This window comes from Jatropha curcas, chromosome 4, assembly GCF_041381405.1.
Source record: "Jatropha curcas cultivar XTBG-Jc1 chromosome 4, XTBG_Jcur_1.0, whole genome shotgun sequence".
Lineage (NCBI taxonomy): Eukaryota > Viridiplantae > Streptophyta > Magnoliopsida > Malpighiales > Euphorbiaceae > Jatropha > Jatropha curcas.
The window spans coordinates 1,079,974-1,098,732 of record NC_143154.1 but is presented as its reverse complement, the minus strand read 5'-3'; the positions used below and the strand labels follow the sequence as shown (position 1 = coordinate 1,098,732).

General features: G+C 34.5%; 3 protein-coding genes and 1 long non-coding RNA gene across 5 annotated transcripts; 2 read left to right on the top strand and 2 right to left on the bottom strand.

The window, feature by feature from the left end:
- Nucleotides 1-2,427: 2,427 nt before the first annotated feature.
- Nucleotides 2,428-4,895, bottom strand: LOC105647080 (Big1). The gene is made up of 3 exons (XM_012233066.4): nt 4,495-4,895; nt 3,662-3,801; nt 2,428-2,793 (listed from the first exon to the last, which is right to left on the bottom strand). The coding sequence occupies exons 1-3, from the start codon at nt 4,732-4,734 to the stop codon at nt 2,649-2,651; spliced, it is 525 nt and encodes a 174-aa protein (XP_012088456.1). The 5' UTR covers nt 4,735-4,895; the 3' UTR covers nt 2,428-2,648.
- LOC119369958 (uncharacterized) lies at nt 4,798-5,645 on the top strand. The gene is made up of 2 exons (XR_005177504.1): nt 4,798-4,931; nt 5,239-5,645. It is a non-coding gene; the product is annotated as an uncharacterized LOC119369958 (long non-coding RNA).
- A 647-nt stretch (nt 5,646-6,292) lies between these two features.
- LOC105647079 (methionine-S-oxide reductase) lies at nt 6,293-7,070 on the bottom strand. Its single transcript, XM_012233065.4, has one exon. It carries the CDS (start codon nt 6,810-6,812, stop codon nt 6,432-6,434), a length of 381 nt encoding a protein of 126 aa, XP_012088455.1. The 5' UTR covers nt 6,813-7,070; the 3' UTR covers nt 6,293-6,431.
- Nucleotides 7,071-10,267: 3,197 nt separating this feature from the next.
- On the top strand, nt 10,268-16,790 carry LOC149496621 (DNA-directed RNA polymerase II subunit RPB1). 2 transcript variants are annotated; one of them, XM_089720542.1, is made up of 11 exons: nt 10,268-10,584; nt 10,784-11,047; nt 11,360-11,659; nt 11,739-11,897; nt 12,063-12,224; nt 12,336-12,556; nt 12,640-12,781; nt 12,869-13,204; nt 13,301-13,587; nt 13,816-14,074; nt 14,155-16,790. In XM_089720542.1, the coding sequence occupies exons 1-11, from the start codon at nt 10,501-10,503 to the stop codon at nt 16,723-16,725; spliced, it is 4,785 nt and encodes a 1,594-aa protein (XP_089576668.1). In that variant the 5' UTR covers nt 10,268-10,500; the 3' UTR covers nt 16,726-16,790. The 2 variants fall into 2 exon arrangements, with proteins under 2 accessions (XP_089576668.1, XP_089576669.1); XM_089720543.1 differs by lacking the exon at nt 10,268-10,584 and having other exon boundaries at nt 10,916-11,047; nt 11,364-11,659.
- The last annotated feature ends 1,969 nt before the right edge of the window (nt 16,791-18,759 follow it).

The window sequence follows — 18,759 nt, the reverse complement described above, 5'->3', positions numbered from 1 at the left end:
TCTACTTGAGTGATATTGTAGATAAGTTGTAAGAATTTTGATGTGTATAGGAGAAGGGAGTTCAAAGAGTGTAGAGAAGAGAAGCTAGAACAGAGCTCAAGCTTTTTGGAGTAAAGGTTTGATATCTCTTGATTTTTATTATTGTCTTTGCATGAGAATTTGTGTGGTGTGTTGCTATTGAGACAATATATTGCTTCATGTTGGAGAATGGTAGTGGTGAGAAAACAGGGGAGGTATTGAGTTTATGTTGAAAACAGGGGAGGACTTCATCTTGATTTTGACCCCATTTAATGAGGGAATTAGGAAGTGTCATAGAAGAGTTATTTGTTCCTCTATGTGTTAGCTTTGCATGGGTTTTTGAATCACCCAAATTGGATTTGTATATTGAGAGATATGACCAAAAGAGTGCAGACTGCGCAGGCTAGAAACGCGTCGCGACCTGGCACTGCGTAGGCTGAAAGCACGTCGCGCGCTCGCGACTTTGCACTGCGCGCTCGCGACTTCCACTTCAAACTCTCTGACTCTCAATTGGCACATTACATGCTCGCGACCTTGCAAGATGCGCTCGCGAAGTTGGCCCTTGGCCTGGAAGCGCTCGCGACTTGCATTGCGCGCTCGCGTAGTTGGCATGAAAACTCACTGTCTCTCATTTGGCACACTACGTGCTCGCGACTCTCAAGTACGCGATCGCGACTTGTGCCTGATAACACACTGTCTCTTATTTTCTGCATCTCGCGCTCGCGACTTCCACAGGCGCGCTCGCGACTTGGCTTTTCCTGCATTTTTGGACTTTCTTTTTCTATGTAATTGGGTTCTTTGCTCAACTTGTATGCATCCAATCATTTCAAAACAAAAAGACAACATTAGAACATGTATCAAAACAACATCCAAGCATGCAAATGATGTGAAATCATATGAACATTATAATTTATGAAGTGATGAACTATTACTATGATGTTGTGTTATACATTTGACATACCAACATTATGCTCCATTGAGGTTAGGTAGAAACCATGTCGATAAGGCCATGTCGCGACATAGGATAGCAGATCTGCGCCACATACAGTTTGTTACTCCGGCTACAGGCCGTTGAGTGGATATGATTATATGGGCCATAGCAGCCAAGTATACAGTATTCATCCAGTTTATACAGTTTTTCTTATCACCTCGGTTTCGCTATAACCTTATGGAGCCATACAGATATCTGGACATAACATTGCATAAATCATACAGATAAATGAAAGATATCATGATATGTGTGCTTATACGTGCCTTGTGTGCCTACATGATTCTTTATATACAAGTATGTGCTTTATTGTTTCTTTCCTTGTTGAGATATCCACTGAGCTTTATTTGCTCAGCGAGTTACCTGTTTAACTCGCAGGTTTTGAGACTGGTCCGTAGAGGGTCCGTTTACAACTGCTGCCGTTCATCTGTAGAAGACTCGGTCTTCAGGGTAGAAACTCATTTTGTTATTCTTTTTATGGCATGTACAGGGCACACAGTTGGGCCCAATCCATTTTGTAACTAGTATCATGTCTTGTAAAGATTATAGACAGTATTAATATAACAGCATCAGCATGCTAGTATGTTCATATACAGGATGATGTCAGCATGACAGGACATACAGTCAACCAGTTTGTAGCGTCTCGTCTCGGTTTATTCGGATTTACGGGTGGACCGAGAAGGGATGTTACACATTTTGTCTATAAAATGAGTTCTTTATTGCTAATTAAATACAATTTTTGAACAAAATATGTTCACTTTTTGAACGAAATGATCCGATAATGAATAAGGACATTATAATTATTAATACAGAGGAATTTCAAGTTTTAATTTAAATATAACTTAAGACTCAATTATGTTTTGTCCTACATATAGATTAAACCAATCTTTTATTTCTCAAACTCAATAGATATAAATTGATAATCTCGTAACTATATATATATATATATTTCTTGTATTGAATTTTGGAGTAAAGCATAACAAAATGAATAAATGAAAATAAAGAAAAGGCCATGCTTCACCTACTTTGCAAGTGAATATTTAATTACTATAATGTTTTTTTTTTAAAAAAAAAAGAGAGAGATAAAAAGATTTAAAATTTGTATTAATTAAAAAAATGTCCAAATTCGCATATTTACCTTTTTATATTAGAAAATAATTATTAAATTATTAATGGAATTTTAAATATGATTTATTCTATTTGCTATTTATTTTTCCTCAATTTGTATATCTTCTACCAATAAAAACAAAATAGCAGTTGTTGACTTTTAAAACAAAAGTTAGGCAAATTAGAATACAAAGCCTTCTTTCCTTAGAGACTTCCTTCTATGCCCCTTATTATGTTTGGATGAGTTCCTAGAACCTTCCACTTCATTTCTTGCACTCCAACCTTCAGAAGACAAAAATGGATAAACAGGAAAAAAAAAAAAAACAATCCATATTTATATATGCATGTTTTAGATATTACAAAGAATCTCTCTTTCCTTGTTTTTTTTTCTGGAAGTTCTAAGAAAAACAAGGAAAGACTTCATAAATAAATAACATGTAGAAGCACACTTATTTAAAACGTAGAAGCCATAAATCTCCCAGAAAAGAGATCATCATGTATATAAACCAACTTTTTCTGTATAAATGAATTGAAGCTAGAAGACTCCAAGAGAAGTAGGATATAGAGGAGTGGGCTTAAATGAGAAACAATTTGGAATGTAATTAGAACTTCTTCTCTTTTGAGGATCCATTGATTCAATGGCTGGCTGATTTAGATAAGCATACTTGCTCTTGGTCCACCTGCACATGATGATAATTAAAAGATCTCGATCAGAGGGGGGGAATAAAAATTAACATCAAATTTTCATAGGTATGTATCATTGGTAGATTCAGTCCTGAAACCATCAAACTGAAAACCGAAACTATGCTATTGTTAAACGGAAACGGAAATGTGGAAGTGTGGAAATGCAGAAACGGATACGGAAAAATGGTATTTTTAAAAATACAGAAAACGTGGGGACACGCATAAATATGAAAAATATAATGTTATATTTATAAATATAAAAAAATAAATTATTATAAACTATTAAATATATTCAACAATAAGTCAAATCCAATTAACATTTAGTCATATCTAAAAGGAAAAAAAAAATTTGTTTGCAAGTTCCATACTCGAAAAAGATACATGTTTTTGAATTCGTATTCTTTTATGTATTTATTTTAACTGGAGAAATGAATTTTCCAGAGTTTTCAATTTACGAAAATGTATTTCTGAAATGGAAAACGTGTTTCCAAATTATCCAATTTACGAAAATGACCCCAAAATGTTTTTGAAGAGTTTCCAAACATTTCTTTGCAGGAAAAGTTTATGAGACGCGGAAACAGCAAACTGAACTGAAATAATAGTTTGTAGGAAAGTGAATCAAATCATTTCAGTTCATTTAACCAGTAAACCAAAGTTCAGAAAATTCAATTAATTAATCTAGTAATGATTATATAATAAAGTTTTCTTTGTGATTCATTTTATTAAACATAATTCTTTGTTTATAATTTTTTTTTTTTAAAAAAACTCAAAGAGTTTAAAAAAGATTATTCAATTTCATTCAGCCAAGTCTATGATTGCTAAAGCTTATCCAAAACAATAAGTAACTGTAGAAAGTCAACTAACCAGTCTTTTATGCCAACTCGCACTTCCTTGTTCAGATCATCTTTTGTAGTATTGAAGGAAACAGTGGTATTCTCCTCCTTACCATCATTGGTGCCATTGTTATCCTTCAATGACTCTTCAAATTGTTTGTAGTCATCTTCCTACAAAATAAAAAATTCCAGCCAATCAAGTTTAGTCAAGGAAGTTCTGATGTCATGTCACCATTATAATATATGAGCTAACCATGTATTAAAAGAGAAACCAAGTCCTAGAGAAGAAAATGTGGTTCAAAATCTTACTTCCCCAAATAATACTAATACTAGGGAAAAAATCGGGGGGAAGGACAAAGGACAGAGTGATGCCCGAAAAAGACATTATATGAACTGGATTAAATGGTTCCGTCATCCTAAAATTAAGATTCATTTCATGTGGCAAATATTCACTTAATAATAAATCCTTTGAGGTTTAGCAGCCTCCTCATATTGTTGATCTCTAAAATTCCACATAACAAGCCACAGAAATGCCTTGCCTTAGACCTTAATTAGACATTCAAATTTCAAAATTCTGAAAATATTACTGAAAAAAGGCATTACAAGTTATGAGATCATTTTCTCCTTAAATTGCTTCCCTACAGATTGGTGGTTGAAACACTGTCAAACATATGGTGGTCATAGATGCTACCAGCATGAATTAGAAGGCTGCCTAAAGGCTCAGGCATACCTCCTCTTATAGGGCCAAAACCATTTACTTAATACCCAATTTAACATCAGGCTCAAAACAACAAAGAGTAGAGTTTATATGTTTGTTCGTTGAGTGATTAATCACAAGATTCAAATGTGACTCTGAGATCTTACCGTAAGATTGCGAGCTCTGGCACGTGCTGCTGCCTTGATAGCAGCAAGAAGGTGATCCTCTTCCTCGAAACGCTTTTGCCTCCAGAACTTAGCAATCTCTCGATTAGTCACACTTTCAGCGGCACTTTTGCGGACCCAGTATCTTGGAAGTGGCAGAGGGGGAGGTGGAGGTGGAGGTGGCGGAATTGATTTTTTGGTATTTGTGCTGCAATTTTCTTTTTCGAGTTTTGTTTGCTTCATCTTTTGGCTAATTCAATCTCCACTTGTCTTACTACCAGCAGTATGAGATTAAAAAAAGAGAGACATCAATCAAAGCCATGAAGCGCAAACACCATGGCTAACCCTCCAGAGCCGCTAATCCAACCTAACTTTCAACTGACTGGTGGATTAGCTTGTTGGTCTTATCACCTGCAAAATCTGCCTCATCATATAGGAAGGTTAGTTGTTTATGTGTGTGCATTGATATACAAAGGCTCTTATAAACAACTTGAGGCAGATGAAGAATTGACTGGCCTCACGCAAATAAAACTTGACTTACCTCAAAAAAAATAAAATCCACTTGCCCAAGGAAAATAAAAATTGACTGGTAGGTATAATATAAAAATTGCAGAAACTGACAAACTGATAACAAGTATATGGATAACCCCTGAACTCCAGTGAATTGTCAATTAATAAAGACTAAGCAGGAGATTTTCCTAGAAATCAATAGTTGCTAAGAATATTTGAATATCCATTTCTGGGCAGGTTTAGGCAGGTTTACTCTCATGAATAGAACCAAGTAGCATCCACGGGCAGGGTGAAACCCCAAAGCTGAAAGTCGATGCAGACGCTGAATTAATTTTTACTCTCCAAATACTGCATAAAACATCAGAAGAACACTGCAGACATGCCAAAAATACTTCAATCATCATAATGGTAGCCTCCAAAATTTAATTTCAACAGAAGGTACAAACATCGATTAATGGTATTATGCAGATCAACAACTGCATATTCTATCAACAACTGCATATTCTACAGATACAGAAAGCGCAGACCTTCAGATTTCTATTTCTTTTACTCCCTCAAAGAACTAGTTTGTATTTCATGAACCATAGAGCAAGCTCTTGTGGCAGCAGAACACAGAAAACTATCAACCTGTTCCATTAAAAGCATTTCCAGTGTTCTAATTTTGCTGATGACCTCCGCATAAACATCCTAAGCAAAACTAGATAAGAAACCAAAAAAATTCATCTTGACAATGCAAGAGCTACTAAACTAAATTACAGCAACTGGGACAATTAATTTCACCCCCGAAAGAATAAATGAGTAAATGAGACTCATAAAGCAATGAACAAGACTACATGTTCTCTTCTTCTTCTTCTTCCGGCTTAGATATAAGGTGGTAATATGGGCCAACTTCACTGCACCAACCATAGGCTTCTCTAGTCATGTAGCTTTCAAATTTCAAGCCGTCCTGAAGCATAAGGCAAAAACGCTTAGGATACCAATCTTTCATGTCTAAAAATTCAAGTTTAATCCCAGTTATGATTCATGAAAATATCAAGTGCATTCGCGAAGGAGGTTGAAGGAAGTTCAGGCAGATTCATAAATCCAAATATCCCCCATATTAGCTCCATCCGTAAAGGTAGTTCGGCTGCTTAATCAAAATTAACCACAATAATTCTTCTAAGTTTGATTTGTTTCTTTAGATCTTAGATTGAAGAAACAAACCAATCAAAGAATCATCGGACATATACATAAAAAATAACCAATAATCAAGCACAACAATCAAATTAACCAAAGGAAAAAGTATAACGTCTTAAAAAAACGATCTTTGAATTTATTCTTTTTTCTATCACAAACATATTCATACAAAACTAAAACATAAAACAGAAGTTATACAGCTATTGAGCTCATCAAATATACAATACCCATTAAACCCAGAACCCATTCTCGACTCAAGTCTCTGACGTGATCCTAAGAGCTTTGGTTTTGAACCGAAACCTGGGTGCCCGAGGGATGACCTGGCTAGGACCCATATGAAACTGACCAGTACTGTTTGTAAGAGGAGGCCCATCATCGTAGACATAACCCACAAGTCTACCGCAGCTATTACAAATAATCTTGGTTCTTTTTCTTTGAATTCCCCAGTAATTAAGCGTTTCAAAGAAAGGTCTGATCTTATCTTCCTTTTCGAACTTGAATTTTGTAGAGTCGATCGAGGAGAAAGAGAGTGTCCCTTTGTTCCCAGCCTCGAAGTAGAAGTCTGGTGGGTAGAGACAAGCGGTGCTCAGGTTGAGATTGGTACCGCATTCGATGCAGGTATAGATGGAAGCCATTGTTATAGATTTGATATTGGGAATTGAGAAGGGTAAGAGGTTATATATGGGTTTTGACGGTATCGCCGAAGCGAAGAAGACAGAGCATCAACTTCTTTGAAATTTCAAAAGCGTGTCGTAGAAGACAGAGCATCAGCTTCTTTGAAATTTCAAAAGGTTCTATTTGCGATGGGAGATGTGGTGTCGCCGGCGACGAATATCTACCAGTTTTTTATTTTATTTGTTTGAACTGAAATTTGTGGAAACTGAATTGAGTAAACCGAAACTTTGCTGAGAATGGAAATTAACATATAAACTAATAATGATAATAAGAGTAATAGTGTTTTTTATTTTCTTTTCATTTTATTTTAAATTGAACATCCATCCAATTTCAAAATATATGAAATTTAAACAAACAAATTATCAAATTTTATTTTCTTGAATTTTATTAGTAAAAGAAATATATAAAATAATTTGAATCTTATACAATATTATATTAAAAAAATTTGTACATAATTAGTAAGATTTTCAAATATTACATCATAAAATTAGTAAGATTTTACTATCCAAAATTCAATAAAAATTGAACTTATAATGCAAACTTAATCATTTTGGTGATAATTTTATGTGAAATAAAGGACGAGCTTCACCCTATTTTTATTATTTATAGTTTTCGGCAGCGATTTGAGTTAATACTAATGCTTAGCTATAGGTAGTACTGTTTAGCATAGCTACAAAGACAACTAATAATTATAGAAATAACTAATTTTGTTAAATATACTTTAGACTATATTTGATGAATCATACTAAAATATAGTTTAACGTTAGAAATGCTTCATATCACATAGCATTATGTTACATTATGGATAACAAAAATATTATGAAGAATTTTCTAAAATTCTAGAAAGATAAACTATTGATAATTATCCAAAAAAAGCTATCTCATTTTTCATAACAAATTATAGAGTTAAATATTTTCGGATTCCTAAATTATAGTAAAATTACATTTAGATCTCTTAACATTTAAAAAATTATTTTGAAAGACCTAAATTATGCTATCGTTCAACTTCGAAGTCCTTCCATCCAAAAATTACCTATTTTCTATTAATGTGGCATAAAAATAGAAAATAGATAAGAGAGAAAATTTTTAAATGACAAACCACACTCTCGTGGAATTCTTTTTTTCTAATAATTTTGCTTCTGTGTCACCTGATTTACAAACTTAAATATATTAGTACCATATTTTAAAATTAGAATTAGAGTTTAAAATAAAATAATATAGATGTAGGACCCATAATATAACCTTGGTTAACTTAACCCAACCATCAAAACTCCCCGTTTTGATTAAGCAAACAACCCTGCTGCTTTCTCTTTTCTAACTTCCATCGTCATCTCCTCCGGCGTCCTTCGTTGAAATTGCATCGTCTTTCTCTTGTTATTATCTAGAATCTACTTCTCTAGCTCCTACAGTACATTCATCATATTATTTTTATATTCTTGTCTTGCAATAAAACCTCCTCCTTTGTTTTGATTTTGTAGTGTGTTCATCCATGAGAAGCAACCTCGGCTAAATAAATGGTGGATTTTACTATTTAGTGCTGGGTTTAATTAGGTTTGGCTATTGTAATTGCTGTTGATGTTATTGTGCTTGGAAATTTCAGAGACAAAAAAAAAATTAGCGGAAAAATGATTTAAGATCTGCTAGATCATTCTACAACGGAGGATGCTGGAGAGAGATGGAATTTGGGAGAGAGAAACTGGCAGAATTGTTGGCTAAACGGGGAGTTTTGGCTTTGGATTAAGTTAACCAGAGGTTCTCATATGAGTCCCACATTTATATTATTTTATTTTAAACCCTAACTCTTAATTTTAAAATAAGATGGTAATATATCTAAATCTATAAATGGCGTGTCCCAATTACAAAAGTTAAAATAGAATGATTTTATAATAAGTGGTTAAATTGAAGATATTTTTTAAGATTTAGCCTCCCACAAATGGACAAAGCTATAAAAGAATTAATGTCCGGCACCATTTCACATTCAGAACCGAATTCAAACATGATTTTAGGTTGTCTTCGAGTCAAACACACTAAATGCTATTTTTTATAGTGTTCGATAATATAGTGTTTAAACTAGATTTTAGAGATTAATATATCGTTTTATAAAAAATTAATTCATATAACATTTAATTTCTAGCATTTTATGAAAAACTACTCAAACAACTAAAAACTAAACGCTACTAAAACAATTAGCAGCTAAAAAATAATTAATTTTGTCGAACAGATCCTTAAGAAAATTAATTTTTTATTTCTTAAGACCTATGTTGCACGTATTGTTATAATTTAATTTTTTTATACATAAATTTTATTAATATTTTGTCTATGATAGTATATTATAAGCAATTTATTTTACTAAACCTCAAAGTACAGTAATACTTTAAATTGGATGGGTAATTTTAAGTCAAGTTATATTGATTTAAACTGAAAATTTTCAATTATTTTTTCATTTTTATAATTATTTTTAATGTTGTTAGTTTGTTGCAGAAGTTAATAATGCTGCTGTTATTATAAAAAGCATACCTATAAAGTAATGCAAAATAACCAAAAATTATAATATAATTATCATGAACAAAATACTCCTAAATGTTTTAATATTAATCTGAAACACTATAGATTACATGTGCTATTATATTTTATTACTTATTAGCAATCAAATAAATAATTTAAAAATATTAGAAAAATAATAATAATAATTTTCTTTACTTTTAACCCAAGTTTCCTCGTTTAAATAAATTTATTATGTGAATCAAGTTTATAGTTAGAAGCGAACTTCCTAGTAACTATTTTTATTTGCAATTTAACTCCTAACTATATTCAGGGTGCTATTGCAATAAAAGGATCAAAGTTCAAATTGAGATAAAAATCAAATAGGAGTGAAAAAAAAAGTTGAGGCTGACGTGTCCAAAACAGATACAACTCTTTGACAACAATTGTCAAAAACAGTTTTGTCCAAAAACCATTTTCTTTTTAAATTTAAATTTAAAAATTGAAAATAAAATGATAAAATAATTTTTAGAAAAAAAAAACAGTGAAATAAAAGCAAAAGATAGAAACTATAGCAATAAAAGAAATCTATACAATCAAGAAAGTGAACTAACAGATAAGCAGTCACAACCTGTTTTTGGCGCTCGATTTCAGTTGACAAAGCAATCATTTCATTTTTAACAGCCTCAAAACATCTAGAAAAGGCGCGAATCGCCGTTAGAATGTTTATTCGCCTGTAAAGAGGAAATTGGGTTCAAGTTGTAAAACCCACCGACTCTAGTCAGATTAATATAAATTCGGGTCGGATCCGTTTCTTGACCCTTCTAAGTTCGCTCAACGCGGTCTGCAACCCCCGTCAAACCCGAAAGAGACCGACTTTGACCGCCACTACCTAGGGCTAATTTGTCTATAAATACCCTTTTTGGGTCATTGTTTACCTTGTTTAGAGAGTTCTCGATTGAGAGAATTTCTCGGAGAGTGTTTTGGCTCCTTCACAGCCAATCTCCCTCCATACTTGCTTAAACGAACATAATTCAAAATAATAGCAAAAAAGTTCAAAATTTTAAACGTAACCATTTTTACAGAATCAGTTTGAATCAACTTTGAATTTCAGTTCTCATTTTCTTTGAAGAATCTAGGGTTAGGGTGGTGTATAGTAAGCTCGCAATGGATACAAGGTTTCCTTATTCGCCGGCGGAAGTTGCCATAGTCCGTATGGTCCAGTTCGGGATACTTAGCCCCGATGAGATTGTAAATTCTCATATTTCCACCGTTTCTTTTAGTTTCTTGCTCTTTCAGCCGCTTAAAGATTATAGAATGAGACTTCTAGTTCCTTTGCTATTGTTACTGTTCTATCCTTGTTCTTTTGGTGGTGTGTATGCGTTGGAGTTGGGACTTGCTATGGAGTTAGTGTTCTTGATTTTTGATTTATGTTGTTCTTCGGTGGCAGAGGCAAATGTCTGTGGTGCAAGTTGAGTACAGTGAAACGACAGAGAGGGGCAAGCCTAAGCCAGGTGGCTTGAGTGATCCGAGACTGGGTACGATTGACAGGAAGATGAAATGTGAGACTTGTAATGCAAATATGGCTGAATGCCCAGGTCATTTTGGTCACCTGGAGTTGGCGAAGCCAATGTTTCATATTGGTTTCATGAAAACTGTATTGAGCATCATGCGATGCGTATGTTTCAACTGTTCCAAGATTTTGGCTGATGAGGTACTTCTTTTGAATAGAATTACTATTAGCTTTATTGCTTGTAGTTTAGTTGTGTAAGCATGTCACGAAGAAAGTTTCGGTTCCTTACATAATATGAGGAGCCAATCTGGTACTAAGTTATGTTTAGAACTTATTCTTGCTGTAATAAATGAAATGCCATGAACAAATTGGCCTGTAGGAGTTTACATCAGTATGTAAATTGTTACGTTTATCACCAGTTAATAGGACAATCTACTAGTTTTGCATTCTTGATTATCATGATATTGGGAGCTTTTCCATATATTTATTTATTTATTTATTTCCTTCATACAGGAAGATCACAAGTTTAAGCAAGCTTTGAAAATAAGGAATCCCAAAAACAGGCTGAAAAGGATTCTTGATGCCTGCAAAAATAAGACTAAATGTGAAGGTGGTGATGATATTGATGTTCAAGGTCAAGATACTGAAGAGCCAGTGAAAAAGAGTCGAGGTGGATGTGGTGCTCAGCAGCCAAAACTTTCTATTGAAGGTATGAAGATGATTGCAGAGTACAAGTCTCAAAGGAAGAAAAATGATGACCAGGAACAGCTTCCTGAACCAGTGGAAAGAAAGCAGACACTTACAGCCGAAAGGGTAATCTTAGCCAAACTTAGAAATCTTTAGTCTTATGTCCAAATCATACAGGATGCTAATTTCTCTATTGGTACTGCAGGTTCTTAGTGTTTTGAAAAGGATAAGTGATGAGGACTGCCAATTGCTGGGATTTAACCCAAAGTATGCACGTCCAGATTGGATGATTCTACAAGTTCTTCCAATTCCACCACCTCCAGTGAGGCCCTCTGTGATGATGGATACATCCTCTAGGAGCGAGGCAAGCTTCTTTTTTTTTTTTGGTTTATTACAAGGAACCCTTATTTCTAAATACTTATTTTTCTGTATTCGGATATATGCTGTTTTGCATTTGAGCTTTCATAACGATTAAGCAAATTTTAACTTGTCTAAAATCATCATAGTTTCTTGTCTTTGCTGAATCCAGGATGATTTGACACATCAGTTGGCGATGATTATTAGGCACAATGAAAATCTGAAGAAACAAGAGAGGGGTGGGGCACCTGCACACATCATATCAGAGTTTGCACAGTTGTTGCAGTTTCACATAGCCACATATTTTGACAATGAATTGCCCGGACAGCCAAGAGTATGGGTTCTTGGACAATCATTTATGTGGAGTTTTAACTGTATAAACTTAATATAATGTATGTATCTGGCTGTAAGAAGCTTATACTAGATGATCTGCCTTACTATGCAGGCTACACAAAGATCTGGGAGACCTATTAAATCAATTTGTAGTAGGCTTAAGGCCAAGGAAGGCCGAATTAGGGGTAACCTGATGGGGAAACGTGTAGATTTTTCTGCCCGTACAGTCATAACACCAGATCCCAATATCAATATTGATCAACTAGGTGTGCCTTGGAGTATTGCCTTGAACCTTACCTATCCGGAAACTGTGACTCCATATAACATTGAAAGGTCAATATCTGCTCAAAGCATTTACTTTTTTTTGTTCTTCTAATTCTTTTTATCTTTCTTAAGCATGGATTACCTTAAATCAGGTTGAAGGAGCTTGTTGAGTATGGGCCGCATCCTCCACCTGGTAAAACTGGTGCAAAATATATCATAAGAGATGATGGTCAAAGACTTGATCTTCGTTATTTGAAGAAAAGCAGTGATCATCATTTGGAGCTTGGTTACAAGGCATTGTTGACATATTTTAACCTTTTTTTTTTCACCTCAGTTACTTTTGCGTATTGCTTTTCCTGAATTCTTGAAATGCGGTTTCAGGTGGAGAGGCATTTGAATGATGGTGACTTTGTGCTCTTCAATCGACAACCCAGTCTCCATAAAATGTCAATTATGGGACATAGAATCAAGATTATGCCATACTCTACTTTCCGTTTGAACCTGTCTGTTACTTCACCATATAATGCTGATTTTGATGGTGATGAAATGAACATGCATGTTCCTCAATCATTTGAAGCTAGAGCAGAGGTATTGGAGCTGATGATGGTGCCTAAGTGCATTGTGTCGCCTCAATCAAACCGGCCAGTGATGGGAATTGTTCAGGATACACTTTTAGGATGCCGGAAGATCACTAAGAGGGACACTTTCATAGAGAAGGTGATAGTTGGAGAGCATCATTTGGTTTTATTGGCTATTTAGCTGTATTCTACTGTCTTGATGGCATAAAGGTGATTTTTGTGCCTCATTTGGCAGGATGTCTTCATGAATATACTGATGTGGTGGGAGGATTTTGATGGGAAAGTTCCTGCTCCTGCAATTCTGAAGCCACGACCTCTTTGGACAGGAAAACAAGTTTTTAATCTTATAATTCCAAAGCAGATAAATCTTATTAGAACTGCTGCATGGCACACGGATACAGATAGAGGTATCATTACTCCAGGAGATACTCTAGTTCGAATAGAAAAAGGAGAGCTACTATCTGGAACTCTTTGCAAGAAAACTCTTGGGACCTCTACTGGAAGTCTTATTCATGTCATTTGGTATGCATTTTGTAATCTGTATTTTTGGACAGTGGAAAACATACTTCTTCTGTAGATACTTCTTAAGTTTATTGGCAGATAGTTGCAGAAATCTGCTAATTGTAGTCTTAAGAACTCTTAGTTTTCTGCCTTCAAGTCATGTTTCATTACTGGATGGATTTTGAGCATCTGCTTTAAATGGAACTTAGCCTGCTATGGTGTTTAATTTAATGTGTTTTTTGCATGCAGGGAAGAGGTTGGTCCAGATGCAGCTCGCAAATTTTTGGGCCATACTCAATGGCTTGTGAACTATTGGCTTTTGCAAAATGGTTTTACCATTGGCATTGGAGATACAATTGCTGATGCAGCTACGATGGAGAAAATCAATGAAACTATTTCAAAAGCAAAAAATGATGTGAAGGAACTTATTAGGAAGGCTCAAAACAAGGAACTAGAACCTGAACCTGGACGGACTATGATGGAATCATTTGAAAACAAAGTGAATCAGGTGCTTAGGAAATGGTTCCTACTCATTCTCCTTTGTCTGGCTATTTTTTATTGCTTCCTAACGCATTTGCCATCTTTTAGACTTTGAATACAGCTCGTGATGATGCTGGAAGCAGTGCCCAAAAGAGTTTGTCTGAGAGTAACAACCTCAAGGCCATGGTTACTGCAGGATCTAAAGGGAGTTTCATTAATATATCGCAGATGACTGCTTGTGTGGGGCAGCAAAATGTTGAAGGTAAGCGTATACCGTATGGTTTTATAGATCGGACATTGCCTCACTTTACCAAGGATGACTATGGGCCGGAAAGTCGTGGGTTTGTGGAGAATTCATATTTGCGTGGGTTGACCCCCCAGGAGTTCTTTTTTCATGCTATGGGTGGTAGGGAAGGTCTTATCGATACTGCAGTGAAGACTTCTGAGACTGGGTATATTCAGAGGCGGCTGGTGAAGGCCATGGAGGATATTATGGTTAAATATGATGGCACTGTTAGGAATTCACTGGGAGATGTTATTCAGTTTCTCTATGGGGAAGATGGTATGGATGCCGTCTGGATAGAATCTCAGAAGCTGGATTCATTAAAAATGAAGAAATCAGAATTTGACAGGGTCTTCAGATATGAACTCGATGATGAAAATTGGAACCCTTCTTACATGATGCCGGATCACATTGAGGATTTGAAAAATATCCGAGAATTGCGTGATGTATTTGATGCTGAAGTTCAAAAACTTGAAGCGGATAGATGCCAACTAGGAACAGAGATTGCAACTACAGGTGATAATTCTTGGCCATTGCCTGTTAACCTCATGAGGCTTATTTGGAATGCACAGAAGACTTTCAAGGTTGATACGAGAAGGCCCTCAGACATTCATCCAATGGAAGCTGTAGAAGCTGTTGATAAGCTACAGGAGAGATTAAAAGTTGTTCCTGGGGATGATCCACTGAGCATCGAAGCCCAAAAGAATGCCACTCTTTTCTTTGGAATTTTGCTTCGTAGCACTCTTGCCAGTAAAAGGGTGTTGGAGGAATACAGGCTTACTCGAGAAGCATTTGATTGGGTTATTGGTGAGATAGAATCCCGGTTCTTGCAGTCATTGGTAGCGCCTGGGGAAATGATAGGTTGTGTTGCTGCACAGTCCATTGGAGAGCCTGCTACACAAATGACTCTCAATACTTTCCACTATGCTGGTGTTAGTGCAAAGAATGTCACTCTTGGTGTTCCCAGGCTAAGGGAAATTATTAATGTAGCTAAAAAGATCAAAACACCTTCTCTTTCTGTCTACCTGACACCAGAATGTAATGGCACAAAGGAGAAGGCTAAGACTGTTCAATGTGCTCTGGAATACACTACTCTCAGGAGTGTTACTCAAGCTACAGAAGTATGGTATGATCCAGATCCTATGAGTACCATAATTGAAGAGGATGCTGAATTTGTGAAGTCATATTATGAAATGCCGGATGAAGAGGTTGCACCGGAAAAAATCTCTCCTTGGTTGCTACGTATAGAGTTGAACCGTGAAATGATGGTTGATAAGAAGCTTAACATGGCTGACATTGCTGAGAAAATCAATCTTGAATTTGATGATGATTTGACATGTATATTTAATGATGACAATGCTGAAAAACTGATCCTCCGGATACGTATCATGAATGATGAGGCTCCGAAGGGCGACTTGAATGATGAGTCTGCTGAGGATGATGTTTTCCTGAAAAAGATTGAGAGTAACATGCTGACAGAAATGGCTCTCCGTGGTATCCCAGATATAAACAAGGTCTTTATTAAACATGGTAAAGTTAGCAAATTTGATGAGAATGATGGATTTAAGACAGTAGAGGAATGGAAGCTTGATACAGAGGGTGTCAATCTCCTGGCTGTTATGTGTAATGAAAATGTTGATGCAAGGAGGACAACAAGCAATCACTTGATTGAAGTTATTGAAGTTCTTGGTATTGAGGCTGTTCGACGCTCCTTGCTAGATGAGTTGAGGGTCGTTATATCTTTCGATGGATCTTATGTGAATTACCGACATCTGGCTATACTGTGTGATACCATGACATATCGTGGCCATTTGATGGCCATCACCCGCCATGGTATCAATCGGAATGACACCGGGCCATTGATGAGGTGCTCGTTTGAAGAGACTGTGGACATTCTTCTTGATGCTGCTGTGTATGCTGAATCAGATTACTTGAGGGGTGTCACTGAAAAAATAATGCTCGGTCAGCTTGCACCAATTGGAACAGGAAGCTGTTCCTTATATCTCAATGATGAAATGTTGAAGAATGCTATAGAACTTCAGCTTCCTAGTTATATGGATGGCCTGGACTTTGGCATGACTCCAGCTCGTTCTCCAGTATCAGGAACTCCTTACCATGAGGGAATGATGTCTCCGAGTTACTTGCTGAGCCCAAATCTCCGCCTCTCACCCATTACTGATGCTCAGTTCTCACCATATGTTGGTGGAATCGCTTTCTCTCCTGCGTCATCTCCTGGCTACAGCCCATCATCTCCGGGCTACAGTCCATCTTCCCCTGGATACAGTCCTACATCTCCTGGATACAGTCCTACCTCACCTGGTTACAGCCCTACCTCTCCCGGATATAGCCCAACTTCACCAACCTACAGCCCCAGTTCTCCTGGCTATAGCATATAAAATATGTGAAATTTCATCATTGGTTGTTTCGTACTATTTCCAAACAAAAAACGTTTTTTGCATTACATCTTCTAACTAAAAAAAAGTGAATGCAAAAAAGAAAGAAACAATGTATGATTTAAATTTTTATTGGTTAAAGAAATAATGAACTACAACTCTATTTTTATTAAAAAAAAAAATATCCGAACCAGAATGAAAAAATATGACGTCGTGTCTTGATCCTAAATTCTATGTCGACTTACTTGGTTAGAATTTAGGTTAATTATGTAATATCCTTTATATATTGTTCTAAAATCAATATTTTAATGCATATGATACCACTATTAAAAATAAAAAAAATTTATTAAGTACAATTTATTATTATATAAAAAATAAAAAATTCTTACTATATTTTTTAAAAAATAAAAAATATAAATTTTCTATTAAGTACAATTATAGGAGTCGCTATTATTATATCTTCAATCAAATTTTAGTTCTAAAGTTAAAAGTTCGAGATCTGAAATTACCACTGTAAGACATTTGATATATGATCATGTACACGAAATTGCAAAATCCTCTAGTATTTGTTTCGAAGAGTTTCACCAATTTGCATATCTCTACCTCATTTGAGTGAACAACATATTAATGCTCTCTTGTCTTTGTTTGACTTGGAATGTCTATATCTATAGTTCAACCGCTATAAGAATTATGTTGCACCAAACAAAAAAAAAATAAATAAATAAAAGTGGAAATATTGAAACTAATAATAGCCTCCACTTGACTGACTATATATATATATATAGAGAGAGAGAGAGAGAGAGTCTTGGCTTTCAAATTAGAGAAGATGGGGTTTTAGGTCAACCAACTTTGTTTTTTTTTTTTTTTTTTTTTTTTTTTTTTTTTTTTTTAAACATATAATTCATTAATTTTTTTTAGTATTGGGAAAAGATTCGAACATGGATATATTAAATATTAAGTATTTAATATTAGTTATAATATTAAATGTTATAAATACTAGTATAAATGGGACATGGAACTTTATTATCAAAACTAATAGAGTTAGCTGATGTTTTAACAAATAAAAAAATTATACATATTTTTTATTCCTATATTTATATGCTAGATCATTCTACAATGGAGGATACTGGAGAGAGATGGAATTTGGTAGAGAGAAACAGGAAGAATTGTTGGTTAAACCGGAAGTTTTGGCTTTCGATCAAGTTAACCCAGGAGACTTCCTTGAGTCCTATATTTATATTATTTTATTTTAAACCCTAATTGCTAATTTTAAAATAGGGTGTTAATATATCTAAATTTGTAAATGAGATGCTCGGATTATAAAAAATTAAATTAAAGTGATTTTGCAACAAGTCATTAAATTGAAAATATTTTTTTAAATTTAGCCTCCCACAAATGGACAAAGCTATAAAAGAATTGATGTCCGGCACCATTTCACGTTCAAAACCGAATTCAAACATAATTTTAGGTTGTCTTCAAGTCAAACATACTAAATGCTAGTGTTCGATAATATAATGTTTGAACTAGATTTTAGATATTAATATATCGTTTTATAAAAAGTTAATTCATATAATATTTTATTTCTAGCATTTTATGAAAAACTAATCAAACAGCTATGAACTAAACGCTACTAAAACAATTAGCAGCCAAAAAATAATTAATTTTACCGAACAGATCCTTAAGACAATTAGTTTTTTATTTCTGAAGACCCGTGTTGCATGTATTTTTATAATTTAATTTTTTATACATAAATTTTATTAATATTTTGTCCATGATAGTATATTATAAGCAATTTATTTTACTAAACCTCAAAGTACAGTGATACTTTAAATTGGATGGGTAATTTAATTCAAGTTATATTGATTTAAACTGAAAGTTTTCAACTATTTTTTTTATTTTTATAATTATTTTTAATGTTGTTAGTTTGTTGCAGAAGTTAATAATGCTGCTGTTATTATAAAAAGCATACCTATAATAAAATTACCATGAACAAAATACTCCTAAATGTTTTAATATTAATCTGAAACAGTATAGATT